Source organism: Heterocephalus glaber, unplaced genomic scaffold (genome assembly GCF_053883595.1).
Source record: "Heterocephalus glaber isolate CG9 unplaced genomic scaffold, H.glaber_assembly_v1.0 deba00001056, whole genome shotgun sequence".
Lineage (NCBI taxonomy): Eukaryota > Metazoa > Chordata > Mammalia > Rodentia > Bathyergidae > Heterocephalus > Heterocephalus glaber.
The window spans coordinates 14,396-31,269 of record NW_028258182.1 but is presented as its reverse complement, the minus strand read 5'-3'; the positions used below and the strand labels follow the sequence as shown (position 1 = coordinate 31,269).

The 16,874-nt window shown below is 37.7% G+C and overlaps 1 protein-coding gene across 1 annotated transcript in view; it reads right to left on the bottom strand.

The window, feature by feature from the left end:
* LOC110347234 (ankyrin repeat domain-containing protein 26-like) overlaps positions 1 to 16,874 on the bottom strand; it is a 45,397-nt gene that overhangs the window by 15,815 nt on the left and 12,708 nt on the right. Inside the window, exons 7-10 of the mRNA XM_087209578.1 lie at positions 10,683 to 11,609; positions 4,541 to 4,608; positions 4,067 to 4,160; positions 874 to 986 (exon numbers count right to left, since the gene is read on the bottom strand). Coding sequence (XP_087065704.1) covers positions 874 to 986; positions 4,067 to 4,160; positions 4,541 to 4,608; positions 10,683 to 11,609 — 1,202 coding nt within the window. The remainder of the gene's footprint in view (positions 1 to 873; positions 987 to 4,066; positions 4,161 to 4,540; positions 4,609 to 10,682; positions 11,610 to 16,874) is intronic.

Below are 16,874 nucleotides of genomic sequence, written 5' to 3'. Positions count from 1 at the left end.
AAAGGTTGTTTAAATAAGACGTTTCAGCCTTTCTTACCACAATGTTCACAAAATGCAAGAGATGCAAAACAATGTAAAGACAGACAGTTAAAGGAGAGAAAAATAGTGATTAGATTCATAACAAACTCAAGTTGTCCACAAATAAACAGAAAAGCAGCCATGTTGGGGACTTCAAGACACTGGAAAGCATTCCATTTTCTTCATCTGGTGGTAGAAACATTTGCATCTGCAAGTCATATGTACATTTTGTGTGTATGAGCCATATATACAGTCACTGCTTTCTATCTGTAGGTTAATCAATAGTGGACTGAAAATACTCAGATAAAAACTGCATCTGTACTGAACACATACTGATTTTTTTTGTCCTTACTCCCTGAATGATATAACAATGATTTATATAACATTTACATTATATTAGGTATTGTCAGTAATCTAGAGATGATATAAAGTGTATGGGAGGGTTGCGTAGGTTATGTGCAAATACTACACCACGATATGAAAGAGACTTGAGTGTCCATGGAGTTTGGCATCTGAGGGGGTCCTGGAACCAATAACCTGAATACATCGAGAGATGACTGTACATTATTTATGTAGTATATATGTGTAAAGATACACACACACGTGCACACGCACACACACACACATACTAAGCAAACAGAAGGTTAATAACACGTACACCTCATGCACACATGGAAGTACCAAAGTGTAATTCTGTGATAGGTTTTATAACTAAAAAAAGAAAGAAGTACAAAGAAATACAAGATAAATCAAGATTAATTTTAGTGTTGTTAAAGATGATATAGGCTGTCTTTAGCTTTAGCAGTGAAATCATTTAATGAATAGTTGATAAGACTTGACATAAAAAAATCTTACCCAGTTAGCTCTTTTTGAAATTCAGCATTTTTCTTCTTTTCTTCATCCAAGGTATATTTCAGATATTCTGTTAGCTCAGTAAGTTTCTTTAATTGTTCTTTATCACCTTCAGACTTTGAAAACCAATTTAAAATTATTTTTTAATCTAGAAATTCACTCGTCTTTCTTAAAAATATGACTTCTCATGAGTTCATGAATGTTTTAATGCATTGTATAAACCTGACACCAATAAGTACAGACTTCAAAAATAATTACTTCTCTTAACATAGCTCAAATTAACTTGTAGCTTCATAATTCCTTTTCGGAAATTTGTACTGCCAAAATTTGTTAAAAGTTTTACACATAAATGTTGAGGAAAAAATTTAAAAAGAATGGTTATATTTCCATTTTAGTTTCTAAAGATACCCTAGAAGTCTTTCCATCAATAACTTAAGTTTCCCAGATTTATTTAAACCATATTTTATCAAGACAAGTTTTGGAAAATATATACCTGATTTCATTGTATTTTTGAACCACCTGACTTTGGGAAGAGAAAGATACTAATTCTCCATAAGCAGTCTCTCAGGAATTTATCTCCTCCTCCTCTTCCTCCTCCTCCTCCTCCCCCTCCCCCCATCCTCCCCCCCGTTCCCTCCCCCTCCTTCTTCCCTCTTCTTATTCTTTCTTTCCTATTAAACATTTTTCCTTAAAGTTTAAGTCTTCTTTGTAATGTACAGAAATCTAACTTTTGAATGATTCTTGTGGCTATCATCTTGTTTCTCCTGCTCCACTGGCCTCTAATATTCCCTTGACACATGGTCTCACCTACAAATTTAGTGTTTTTATCACTTCTTGTACATTAAAACCTACTTTTCCTGCTGTAATTCCAATAAAGTAATGTGAGGGTCCATCAAGGACTTTTATTTTAATAGCACTCTTAACCGGCCAACTGCTTGGCAGCCTCTGCTCACAGTGTCCACACCTCCTCTCTGCTCCTCTAGCCCCACTGCTCTCCCAAAGGCAGTAGCTCAGTCTTGTCCCCATTTCATTTCAAATTCTCAGAGGCCCTTAAATCAGACCCTTTGACTCTGATTACCTCATCCCCATTACCATCCCTGACCTCTGTTCAGGGGTCATTTATACTTTTACTTTTTCCTTTCAGTTCACTTCTCATAGAAGAAGCCTCACCAGCCATTATTCGGTATGAATTACTTCTGAGGAGAATCCTACACATTGCATATTGAGTCACATTGGTGTTACTTTGAATTTATTCATTTTCTAATCTTGGGGAGGGGGCATTTACCCTTAGAATACTGACCAGCATAATTTATCTTCTTTTCTTTTATAATGCTACTTTTTTCACTGGGGTCAGAATGTTTCCCATTGTTTTCTTTCCAATACTTTCCTGTTCTATACTGTGCTATTACCCATTTTTCAACACCTGAATACATTTGTGCATGATGCTTAATGTAAGAGTATGTCTCCTGGCATTTTAATTCACAGAAGACTCTTTATCATTATATTGTTATGGGCCGGGGATTTAGCTCAGTGGTTTCACCACCTGCTGCGCAAGTGCAACGACCCAAGTTCGATGCCCAGTACCAAAACAAAAAAAAAGAAAGAAAATAAAACATTATATTGTTATGTTATGTATATGAAAAGTATAGCAATAAAGCAGGACTAATTTATGTGAAATCTAGAAAAAATTAGTTCTCCATGTTTCTTCAGAGAAACAATACTCAGAACACTCTGGTGCCCCTGATTACGTGTCTTAGTTTGCTTTTCTTGTTGCTGAGACAAAATACCCAACACCCGCAAGTTAAGGGGGGAAAGGTTCATTTAGCTCACAGTTTGTAGAAGTTTCAGTTCATAGTTGGCTGGCTCCGAGGCAGGGTGGCATGGCAGAGAGACATCTCAGAGAAGACAAGCAGCAGGAATAAGCAACAAGTGACAAGCCTCTTTCTATCCCTTCTATCTTGTCCAGGCTACCTACCTTTGGGATGGGTAGCACTCACACCATTAATCCTGGCATCATGTCCTTGATCCCAGGACTACGCAAATCAATCAGTGGACCAATTTAGTAATCACACACCCTTAATCCCAGCATCACACACTAGATTCAGCCACCTCTGAAAAGGCCCCACCCATGACCACATGAGGCTTTAGGGGACAACTAGACACAAGCCATAACATGTATCTTTGTAATGGAGCTGTGTGGAATAAGTTGCTCTGATGTTAAGAAATTAGTAGGGCTGGGGATTTTGCTTAGTGGTTTTGCCACCTGCTGTGCAAGTGCAAGGACCCCAGTTTGATCCCTGGTACCAAAAAAAAAAAGAAATCAGTTGGTGGAAGGAGCTGGCTCACAGCTCCAATTCCCCACACACAGTGCATTCTGTGACCCTAATTCCCAATGGCAGAGCATGAACAACAGGAGACTCTGCAGTGCTTGCTCAGCAGTTACATGGTTTTCATTATACCTCAGCAAACTGTCACCAGACTTGTACATCAATCTTCTGGACTGTTACATCTTTGAGTAGCTGGTAAGCATAAATGGCTGGAAAAAAAATCTGAAACCACAATGCTAGGAGTGCTAGTTAACTCTGTAAGATAAACAGCCATTTGTACTTTTTTACTGCCATCTTTTTCCTCTTCTTACAGTCGAAGAGAAATAAATGTTTCTCTGGGAAAAAATGATTGCCTAATGACCTAGTATCTATTCTTGATAAGGATATAAATTACAAGTAATTTATACTCAAAATCTCATGGAAAAGCTTTGATTCCAAGAGAAATTCAAAATTCTAGATTACATAAGTAAATATCCTGAAATTTTAAAAGTTATTATAAAATATTAGCTAGTATTCCAAATATGTAATTATATATCAATGTCCAGAGAAGCATTATTTCCAACAAAATGTAGAAATAACTTTCAGGTCCATCGATGGATAATGGATAAACAAAATGTGGTATATATAAAATATTGATTTTAGACTATCACAATCTTTCTTATTAAAATATTACTGCCAAAGTAATTGTATAAATTCAACTACCTTCTATAAAGAGGACTTCACTACAAGTAGAGCAAGTAGTATCAATATGATTATGACAGATATTTTTATCAATGAGATTTTTCTTATTGCCTAACATATTCCTATATACTATTAGAGAATAAAAATCCCTTTTCACTATGATAGAAATGCAGAAGAGACTGACTTACCCAATTTGCACTGAACAAGTTTTTCTGAAGGTGTTCAATTTTCCATGCTTGCTTTTTGACTTTACTTTTCAGCCTGGAATTTTCAAGTTGAAGTCTAAAATATTTATAGAAAAATAATTATTTTCATGGACCTATTTTTAAAAATCACATAATTTTTGAACATTTGAAAAAATATACACAATCTCAAAAATTGGAAAAAGTAGATGATTTGGTAATTATCATGGTTCTAGCTGTGGTCGTGGATAATTCTTCTGCAGTGTTGTGATGGAGCCCAGAGCCTCATATGTAAAGCACATGCTCTTACTATTGCACTATATCCACAGACCTAAATTTCTCATTTCAAGAAACTTTATCACAGGTAGAATTTCACACAGCTTGATGGAGATTTACTGATTATCTGACATATTTCTCAAACGATATTGTTCATTTGCTTTACAAATGCTCAAGTTATTTGTATAGTGCTTTAAATCATACTTTTGCAGGTGTTCTTGCATCTTCTCAGCACCCTGCACAGTCTCTGTGTATCGATTCTCTTCTTCCAACTGAAAAAACAAAACAAAACAAAAAACTTTACTAATAACCTGCCCACCACCAGTTTTCACGCTACAGTTGTACTGGAACACAGCCACAGTGCTCCACATCCGTACTGTTCATAGTTACCTCTGTGCTGCTACTAAGAGTTAACTGAATTGTTGAAGCAAGGATCCTCTGGCCCACAGAGCTCAACATAACACTATCTGGCCCTTTACAGAAAAGTGTATTGATCCCTGCTCTAGGTCTGAAACACACTATTCCTGATTTTAGCTGTCATCGGGTACTCAAACTGACAAAACCGGAAGGCTGGCACAGTACTATGTGCCTGTAGTCCCAGCTACTTGGGAAGGTGAGTCTCCAGACCAGCCTTGGCAATTCAGGGAGATCCCCGTGTTGCAGGAAAAAACCCAAAAACAAAAAAACTTGGTAAAATGGGGAAAAAGAGGAAATTCCTTTACTCATGCTGTCCTTTTAGTTGTATTTTTATATTACAAACATTATACTGTACTTTTGTATTTTTGTATTCCAAGTACGATTCATCAACCATGAGTTGAAAAATTCTTACATATGACTGACAAGAGGTATGCCAGGGATGCTGAAATGAGCATTACAATTCAGTAACATCTAGATGGCTCCTGAAACTGTTTGAGAAAAAGTATCTACACAAAAGTGAGAATGCCTGGGCCTGAGTCCCAGCTCCACCAGTTACCAGCAGTGGGATTGTAAGAAGATGAACTTTGTCTTGTTTTCTTCGTCTATGAATTGGGAGATAACTACAGCATCTACAGCTCAATAGACTGCTGGAAAAATTAACTGATGGAATATACATAAAGACCTTAGAAGAATATGTGACACACAGTGAGCTATATAAAATCTTTGCCATTAGATATTACTGTGTTTTATGTTTTAATAACATTTGATATTTTAGGGAAGCTGAGGCAGAAGATTGCCTAGGTCCCACCCAGCCTTGGTAATTTAGTGAGATCATGTCTCAAAATTTAAAACAGGAGCTGGGCTTTTTGTCACACACTTGGGATCCTAGCACTCAGGAGGCTGAGGCGGATTGCTCTAAGCTTGAGGCTACCCGGGGGTGACATAGTAAATTCAAGGTCAGCCTGGGATATAGAGTGAGATCCTATCTCAAAAATCAACAAGAAACAAATTAGGCCAGGTGTAGTGGCGAATGTCTATAATCCCAGCACTCAGGGAGGCTGAGGCATGAGGATAGCAAATGTAAGCCCAGCCTGGGCAATTTAGCAAGATCCTGTCTCAGAATAAAACATAAAAACAGCCCGGGTTGTAGCTCAGTGGAAGGCCCACGGTTCAGTCTCCAGTGCCAGAAAAAATTGTTTTAAAAAGGTGAAGCAGTAAAGAGCAAATACAGAAGTTTTCAGGATGCACCAGGGCTCTGGGTGAGGCTGTGGCCAGCAAGGTCCAGGGGGGTTTGGAGGAGGGAAGGAGGGAGACACTCACTGTGCTGCTCCCTGGTGCCTCCTGAGCTGACTTCAGGCTAGAGAAAGCAAAATCTGATGGCAGCAATGGAAGAGGTCTTTACAAACTCAACTGGCCATTATTCACAAAGAAGGCAGCAATAAACAGCGCATGGGGCCCAAAACACACCCCATTGGTTAATCAATGAGACCCACTGATTAATTCAAGTAGCCAACGGTATCTTACTGTAACAACTTACAGTTTATTTTCTCTCAGCACCACTCAGTGGGCAATGATCACACAGAGAGTGCTTCCTGGATTGAGTATTACGTATGTGACTCGACCACAAGAGGGCACGAAAGCCGCGGAGCTGAAGCTACTGGACCTTTTTGCTACACAAAGGTCCCAAATCAATTCCTTTCCAGTAAGTGCTGGGCTCCTTTTGCAAGCACTCTGATGAGCAAATGAAGGGTGTGTGGTGTGGGTACATAACAGAGCTTTTCAGTTGGTCAAATGCATGGTCTATAAATCCCAGGTATAGCTATATAATGAAGAAAGGCATTTCTTTTCTATGGTGAGAAAAATATGAACATTTGATAGAAAATTGTCCTCTATTAGATAAAGTGCTTCAATTTTATATTTCTTAAAATATCTTTATAATATAAACCATAACAAATGATTGGTTATAGTAGAAAATAATTAATTTCTTTTTGGACAAGGTCTTGCTTGTAGTTCAGCCTGGCCTTGAACTCACTATGTAGCCCAGGCTGGCCCCAAATGGTGATCCTCTTGCCTCAGCCTCCTGAGTGCTGAGATTACAGGCATGCACCACCATGGCCAATCTTAATTTTTTTCCTAGTAACTGCTAAGGAAAAAATATTTTCAATTTAGTCAAGGACAGGTGATGACATGAATATCAAGACATTATTCTCTCCTTAGGTCAATTAATCTATACTTAGGCCAGATTATTTCTCAAAAAACAAAAAAAGCCATGTAAGATTGCAGCCTGGCTAAATTGTTCTCCACAGACCACTGTGGTGCAAACAGTGTCATCACCAAGAGTCAAACGGGACGAGAAAGCTTCATAGCAAAGAGTAAATTGTGAGCCACTTCTGAATACTGGAGGCCAAATGAAAAGAAACTACGGAGAGGTCAGTACAAATAAAAGCAGGGAGAGGGTGACATCAGGACACTAACTCAGAGGATAAAACCCAATGGCAGGGGGAAAAAAGTGAGTGCACAGTAACTGGTGAATGTCTATAGTAGCATTAAGTGCAGCCAAAAGTGACCTATCAACCACCCACAGGTCCTTCAACTGATCAATAGATACATGAGGTAGACATATAATAGAGTTCACAACTCTACAACAGAAAGAAATGAGCTATAACACAGGCAAACCCTGAAAACACTATGCTAAGTGAAAGAAGCCAATCATGAAGGATACATGTGAGCCCAGTCTGTTGGCGCATGCCTGTAATCCCAGCACTCAGGAGGTTGAGGCAGAGGATTGCTGAGTTCGAGGCCAGCCTGAGCTACACAGCAAGACCTTATCTCAAAACAAACAACAACAACAAAAACAACAAAACCCAGGACAAATGTGTATGACTCTATTTATATGAAATGTCCAGGACAAGGAAAATAGATACTAAAAAGAGACTGACGGTTTCCTAGGACTGGGGAAGATGGAGAGACAGCTGAGGGATTTGGAGTTTCTTTTCAAGGGGATGAAAATGATCTATAATTGACTGTGGTGGTGCTTATGTGACTGAGTAATACTAATAGATGTTCAATCTTACACTTTAAATGAGTATCTGCATTATAGCTCAATAAAGTTGCTTTTAAGAAAAATCCAATGGCAGAACTTAGATAATTTTCTTAATTCTTTATTTTAGATATAAATACATGATCTGAATATTTCCATACCTTTATTTTAAAATGAAACAAAAATGAAGGAAATGTGTAACTTTTCAAATAGTTTTAAAATTACACACTCCTTGTTTAATGACTGAGTTACATTCCTGTGACAAAGGAACATCCTTAAATGAGGAACTGTACATAGCATGCACATCACAATATTCAGAGCAAAGAAATGGTCAAAGGAAACTCTGACTTGATGACTTTGCTTTTATCTGCATAACTCTTACATGCAGTATTGTAATGTATAACAGAACATAAAAGTACAGTACTGTATTATACAGGAAAATCAGCAAAAATTACAGTACTCTATAAACTGTACTGCACAAAAAAGTATTGAGGCTCTCTAGACAAGATGTACAGAACTAAAAAAAAAAAAAAAAGATGGGTTGTAAGTCCAGGGGGTGGGTTATAAGCCCGAAAAGCGCACCTCAGTCATAAATCTGAACAATTACTAAACAAGTAGATTGTTAAATGAGAAATATCTGTATCCTAAAACATTTGCCTTTTTGAGAAAACACTTTCTATACAACTCATCGTGAAATCCATGATATAAATATACAAAGATTCTATATTCACAAAAGTGAAGGCAAGAAATAAGATAAAGTTCTGAAATATTTTGTTAAACATTATCCTCTGATTGAATCTGCCTATATCACCGTGATGACAGACATATCACTAAAAATATTGCTTAACAGGAACAAGTCTCTCAACTTTGCTGTATTTCTCAACTTTCCTAAGGTCAAATATTTCAAGTAAAGATGTGGGAAATTGTGAGAAAAATGGCAGAAAGAAAGAGTAACTTATAGTATGAAGATAATAAAATTATAACAGTCATAATGAAAATATAAAAGAAATCTATCCACTGAAATCACGATTCCAAAACACTGTATTTTTTAAGCAGCTGCAGATGAACAGCTGACATGTTACATTTCATACATACTTGACTTCTGATTTGACTTAATTTAGGGTAACAGCCAGGTCTTGCTGAAGTTGTCTCACAACTACCTGATAAGATATTTCAGTTACTGACTTCATAAATCACCTTATCTTTATGTTAATATTTAACTCACATATCTTCTGAAAAATATCACCACCCACATCAGGTCATCTTTCCAAGTCATATTCATGTATATGCTCCTGTTTATTGCTGAGTTCACTTAGGGACATGGAAGTGGTGTCTTCCTGGCCAGTCACTATTCTGTTCCCGGGACACTAGACTCAACCCTCTACCCACTCCTTCTCTGATGAATTTGCAATGCTTACAACCTACTTAAGTCTCAAGAAGAAATGGGCACATGGGTGGGACTGGTGGTGGTAAATTCCACATATTTTCCCTCATTTTGGCTAGAGACTCAAATTAACTTTCGAGTTATATTAGAGTTTATGTTCAACTCTCTGCTCAAATCCAATAGGTGCCTGTATCATAATAAAAGCAAGTTCCTAGGTAACACGGCCTTCACCTCTTTCCCTGACCTCAGCTGATACAACTCTCTCCCCTACGCACTCCATTCCTGCTGTACATGAATCCCACCACCCGAATTCCTTAGCCTGAAAATGGAGATTCAATGTCCAGGTAATATCACAGATTGCTACAATTATCTTGGTATTGGATAAAGTCATATCCTTTACACAATAGGAACAGCCTCAAAATGAAAATTACAAGAAAGTTACTTGGGGGCTGGGGATTTAGCTCAATGGTTTCGGCACCTGCTGCACAAGCGCAAGGACCCAAGTTCGATCCCAGGAACCAAAAAAAAAAAAAAAAAGTTACTTGGGAAAATGTTCAATAGACCACATGTACCCATAGGAAGATTAAATCAACTATGGTTTTGCTGTAAATTGCCAAATTTCCCCTAATTTATGATTTAATGAAAAGTTTATGCCTTTTAAAGACTTGAGAGGTCGTAAGAGTATATAATTTGAGATAAACATTTTCAGCTTTGGCTTATGCCAACATGAAAACAAATAAAATTATGCCAAACAGAAACATATAGCTACAGCAGGAAAAGTATCATAAAATATGGCAGCTATACTTCAATTCATCTGGGAAATCTGGAATGAACTGTCAAAGTAACCCATTTAATTGAATCTTTTTGCTGGGGGTAGGGGGGACTAGGAATCATACTCAGGACCTTGTGCCTGCAAAGCAGGCAGCGGAACCACTGAGCTAAATCCCCGGCACAGTTGAATCTTAATTTAAAAATGCCCATAAACATTTCCATTCATTTTCTTCATCGCGGTCTTAAAATACAGCAACACAAAGATTAAAATTATTTCATGGCAGGGGCAAGTCAGGGGTACAACCTGAATGCAACATGCACCAGGACTTCGGTTCAATTCCCAGCACTAAAAAACTCTCAGATCTAACTTTTGTGTGGATTTCAAATTCAGTTCTACATAACTCTGAAAGTTTAAAACAATGTGTAATGAAGACATGATGATTTTTAATTTTCCATATTTTTGTGGTACAGGTGACAACTCAGAAAGTGCACAGATGTGTGCTGCTGTGGTCAGGGAAACAGAGACACTCGTCACCTCGGGGGTCACTTCATCGGGAACCAGATCTGAGGTGTATTTGCTGCAAACCAGGTACGTTTCTGGGCTGATACAGGAGGTACATTTATAAACTATGTACTTTTATATCCAACTAGATTAAAACATTTATGCAGAGTGAAATTTCACTTTGAGTTTCCTTCAGGAAGTTTGACGAACATTTACCTTTCTTGATACTTACCTCTTTTTCTGCTTTCTCCTTTTCATACTGATACATTCTTTCTTTTAAATGATTACATTCATCCATTAACTCTTTATTTCTATCTTCCAGCATGACAGTTTGTTTTCTACTCTCACCCTGAAGTGCCTTCACAATACCATAAAACTGGTCCTGAATGTTAATTAGTGTCCTTTCCGTAGAGTCAACTCTGTTGTGAGCATCATCCAACTGCTCTCGAAGCAATGCAATTTCTCTTTCTACTTGAGATAATCTCTCTTCTATAGAATCCTGCTTTCCCATGTATTTATTCACTTTCTCTTCTTCAACCTGATACATGTGCTTAATTTCCTTCATTGGACACTGTGTTTGCTTAAGGTCTCTTTGTATCTGTTCTAAAACTGAAGAATTTTCTCTAAGAGTGCCTCTTAAATGATGGAGCTCAATTTCTAGGCTACTGAATTTTCTTCCAGCTTGAGAAAGCTGTTGGGAAAGCATCTCATTTAGGTTAGATATATCAAAACTCAGCTTGTCCTGTAAATGAGCCCACTCTTCCTTTGCTCTCTGGAAATCAAGTTTCACACCTCCTTTTGATGTCTGACTTTCATCATAATTGTGTACAGCAGCAGCCAGACTGGAATGGTGTGATTCAATGTCTGTTTCTGGTCTTTCCTTGATTTGTTTTTCATTCTCCAGTTTAGAATGTAGCAGGGTATTTTCTACTCTCAGACTGTTAAGATGTCCATTATATTGAAATATTCTTTCCTCATTCAGTTTTATTGTCCTTTGAAGGTCTTCATTCTTTTTATTTGCAATTTCAATATCTTCCAGATATTTCTTTTCCTTTACTTGGTTCTGATTTTTTATTGCATCTCTTTCTAGTCTTAACCTGGCAATTTCATTCTGCAACCTGTGATTTTCATGTAATACATCTTCATGACTAACAGAAATCTAAAACAAAGGAAACATTTAGCTAGCACTCAATAAAATGGCATATTGCAATTTCCTCAGAAATTCCTGCATAGTTATACAATGAAAAACCTGTAATAAATATATATCCAACTGAGTAAAAGCTTACAGAAACATCAAAACTTACAAAAGCATAAGTTCCCAGAAGTTTAAAAGGTTTACAAAAAAAGTTGAAATGAAGGCACAATCTGTAATTGTAAAAAAAGAAACAGTAATTCTGAGGAATCTCAGAATTGGAAAAAATTTTTCTGCGTTACAACAGATTCAAGACAAAAAGTAAAAATGTGACCATATTAAAACTTAGGTTTACATTCTGATATCTAATATATATAGCCAGTGCATAGTAAACAAAGTTCTACAGGTATTGTAACAGATGAAGTTTTCTGAAAGTCTTTCAGTTCCTTCCATCCTGAAAATATTACACAGTGTCCTTTTCTAACATTTTTATAGTAAGTTATAAGAATGAGTTATTGATAAATGCTCAAAGTAACACACTAAGTACTTCTACATACATCAAGAACTCATTTAGTTATCTAATTCTGAAAAGAAGAGGTTAAAATATAAGCAAACCAACCACAGGATTTCCACAGGTCTTTGACTCTACACCTAGTACTCTTTCAACCAACCAGTTTCTTCTGTAATATAAATATGTAAATAAAAAGGTTCATATTTGAAAGTGTGTATGGTAAATGAGATGAAATTGGTAGCACTCCTCTTAGAAAATCGTGAGATAGGTCCCACCGCTCCTGGCCCAGAGCAAGGGGATTCCCGGCCACCATCTGTCCAGTCACTCCCAGCCCAGTGGAAGGGGCTTCTGCACCACCGTCCCACTGCTCCCGGGCCAGAGGTAGGAGCTTCCGGGCTACCGTCCGTCCTGCTGCTCCCAGCCCAGAGGGAGGGTCTTCTGAGCTGCCATCCCAACCTCTCCCAGCTCAGAGGAGGTGAGCCGCACTTGCGCCAACAGCACTCTCACCCCCCACCCCCGGGTTGAAATGAGAAGACACTTAAATAAGTCTCAAAACCAGACTTCCAGATCACCTACAACAACCCCAAAGGGAAATGAGATGGAACCATTTTTTTTTTTTGGTACTGGGGATTGAACTCAGGACCTTGTGCTTGCAAGGCAGGCAGCAGAACCACTGAGCAAAATCCCCAGCCCATGGAACACTCTTATACTCAACCACCTGGACCCCCTGAAGTGGGAACAAAAGAAGATCTGCAAAAAATGAAATCAGAAATAATTTCTCAGGTAACAGCAGAGATTGTGCTCATAGTGCAAGACATGATTAATAAATCTAGAGAGGAGCTGAGGAATGTAATGGAATCCCAACATAGGAAACAAAGGGAATCCATAAAACAGATCCAAATAGATTTCCAGGAGATGGAAAAAACTCCATTGAAAGTCTACACATCAGGATGAGCCAATGTGAGGACAGAATTTCAGATATAGAAGATAAGAGTGGAATTAGTGAAAAGGAAAAGAAAAATTGATTCAAAATCGTAAGGGAACATGAGAAATCAATCCAGCAGATGCTAGATGATGTAGAGAAGAATAACATCAGACTGACTGGAGTCAAAGAAGAAACAGGAGAGTGCAGATGAAATAAAAATCTCTTCAAAGAAGTAATGGCAGAAAACTTCCCAAGCAGGGGAAAAGAATTTCACATGCACATAAACGAGGCATATAGGACTCCAAATAGCCTTGGCCCAAAATATTCTAGACACAGACATACAATTGTTAAGATTCCAGAAACTCAACAGAAGAACAAAGTTCTACAAGCAGTTAGAGAAAAGAAACAAATCACATAAAAGTAAAGCCCATCAGAATCACAGCAGACTTCTGAACACAAACCATCAAGGCAAGAAGAGCTTGGAGTGACGTATTCCAGGCCCTAAAAGAAAAAAGTCTCCAACCCAGATTGATGTACCCTGCAAAACTATCATTCAAAATTGATGGAGAAATGATACTTTCATGACAAAGAACACCTTAGGAACTTCATGAATACCAAACCAGCACTCCAAAAAATTTTAGACAATATCCTAGCAACAGACAATGAGGATCACAACTCCAGGAAGAAAACCAGAATGAACCCATCTGGCATGACAAGAAATTAAATGTACAGGGCGTGAAGCCAACAAAAGAAAAAAGTCATGGCAATGACAAGTCAATACATTTCAGTTAGAACCATCAATGTTAATGGTCTCAATTCACCAATCAAAAGAAAGAGACTGGCAGAATGGGTCAAGAAGCAAAATCCAACAATATGCTACATACAAGAAACACACTTAATTCAAAAGGAAATTCACAGACTGAAAGTTAAAGGGTGGAAAACAATACTCCATGTGACAGGAACACGAAACAAAGCAGGAGTAGCTATCCTCTTTGCAGATCAAGTAGTTTTCAAACCAACACTGATTAAGAGAGACAAAGAAGGACAGTAGGTCCTTACAAAGGGAACAATCCAACAGGAAGAGATGACAATCATAAATAGCTATGCACCAAAAACTAGTGCGCCCAACTATACAAAACAAATACTAACAAACATTAAAAGTCATATATGCACAAATAAAATAGTAGTGGGGGACCTCAATACCCAACTATGACAAATAGATCAACTAGACAAAAAATAAGTAATGAAATACTAGAACTCAATCTCTTGAACAAATGAACTTAACAGATGTTTGTAGAGTCTTCGACCCCACAAAATCAGAATACACATTCTTCTCAGCTGCACATCGGTCATTCTCCAAAATAGACCACATACTCGCTCACAGAACATGTTTAAATAAGTGCAAAGGAATTGAAGTAATCCCTTGTACATTATCAGACCACAGTGTGATGAAATTGGAGATCAACAGCAAAAGAAAGAGGAAAAATTGCATAAACATGTGGAAACTGAACAACACACTTCTGAATAACCAATGGGTCACAGGTAATTAAAGAAGAAATCAGACAGTTCCTTCAATTAAATGACAATGACAATACAACATATCAGAATCTATGGGACACAATGAAAGCAGTCTTATGAGGGAAATTCATAGCAGTGAACATGCATATTAGGAAAACAGAACAAGCCCAATTAAACAACCTGATGCTGAAACTCAAGCTTCTAGAAAAAGAAGAGCAGGACAACCCCAAAGCTCATACAAGGGAGGAAATTATAAAGATCAGAGGAGAAATCAATGCAATGGAGACTAACAGAATGATACAAAAAAATCAATGAAGCCAAGAGTTGGTTCTTCGAAAGAATCAACATTGACAAATCCTTAGCCAACCTTATCAGAAAAGGGAAAGAAAAGGCCCAAATCCATGCAATTAGGAATGAAAAGGGTGAAATTACAACAGACAGCAGAAATCCAGAGACTCATCAATACCTACTTCCAGAACCTATACCCTAGTAAGATAGAAAACACAGAAGAAATGGACAGATTCCTAGATACATACGAATTACCAAAGTTGAACGAAGAAGACCTAAAAGTTCTGAACAACCCAATATCAACCAAAGAAATTGAAAACATAATAAAAAACTTAGCAACTAAGAAAAGCCCGGGCCCTGATGGCCTCACTGCTGAATTTTACAAGACATTTGGAGAGGACTACTGCCACTACTATTTAAACCCTTCAATGAAATTGAAAGGGAAGCAGTACTCCCAAATTTATTCCTGGAAGCAAGCATCACCTTAATCCCCAAAGCAGAGAAAGACACAACCAAAGAGGAGAACTATACGTCAATTTCACTAATGAACACAGATGCAAAAATCCTTAATAAGATACTGGCAAATAAAATGCAGAAGATCGTCAAGAAGATCACACACCCTGATCAAGTGGGATTCAACCCAGGGATGCAGGGATGGTTCAATATAGGCAAGTCAATCAATGTAATACACTGTATCAATAGAGCCAAGTACAAAAACCACGATTATCTCCATAGACGCAGCAAAAGCATTTGACAAAATCCAATACGCATTTATGATAAAAACCCTACAAAAAAATTAGAATAGATGGTCTCTACCTCAAACTGATAAAAGCCATCTATGAAAAACCAACAGCCAATATCATACTAAATGGTCAAAAACTGAAATCCTTCACACTCAAATCAGGAACAACACAAGGAAGTCCACTATCACCACTCTTGTTCAATGTAGTTTTGGAAACATTAGCCATTGCAATTAGACAAAGAAATAAAATGAATAAACATAGGAAATGAAGAAGTCAAATTGTCATTATTTGTGCAGATGACATGATACTGTACATAGAAGATCCCAAGAACTCCACCAAAAGTCTTTTATACTTAATAACCAAATTTAGTAAAGTAGCTGGATACAAGGTCAACATACAAAAATCAATAGCTTTCCTCTACACGAACAACAGACTCACTGAGAGAGAAATAGGGCAAATAATTCCTTTCACAATAGCATCCAAAAAACTGAAATACCTAGGAATCAACCTAACGAAAGAAATCAAAGACCTCTTCTCTGAAAACTATAGCACTCTGAAAAGGAGAGATTGAAGATGATGTCAGAAAATAGACAGACATCCCTTGCTCTTGGGCAGGAAGGATCAACACAGTGAAAATGGCCATACTTCCAAAACTGCTATATAGATTCAATGCAATTCCAATTGAGATCCCAGCAGCATACTTCACGGGCCTTGAGAAAACAATCCAAAAATTCATTTGGAACCAGAAGAGACCCAGAAAAAAAAAAAAGTATAAAAAGGACCCAGGATTTAGCTCAGTAGTTTCGCCACCTGCTGCACAAGCACAAGGACCTGAGTTCAATACCCGGTCCCCCCCCAAAAAGAGACCCAGAATAGCAAAACCAATTCTAGGTAACAGAGACATGGCAAGGGGGTATCACAATCTCCAACCTGCAACTATACTATAAAGCTACTGTGATAATAACAGCATGGTACTGGCAAAGAAACAGACCCGAGGACCACTGGAACAGATTAGAAGATGCAGGAACAACTCCAGACACACTCAGCTACCTCATCTTGGAGAAAGGAGCCAAATACCCTCAGTGGAAGAGAGACAGCCTCTTTAATAAATGGTGCTGGAAAAATTGGCTTTCAACTTGCCAAAGATGAGACCTATATCTCTTGCCATGCACTAAACTAAAATCAAAATGGATTAAAGATCTAAATATTAAAATACAAATGCTGAACTGGCTAGAACAGAGGTTAGGCAGAACTCTTGAAGACATTGGTGTAGGAAAAGATTTTATGAACAAAGCTTCAGTTGCCCA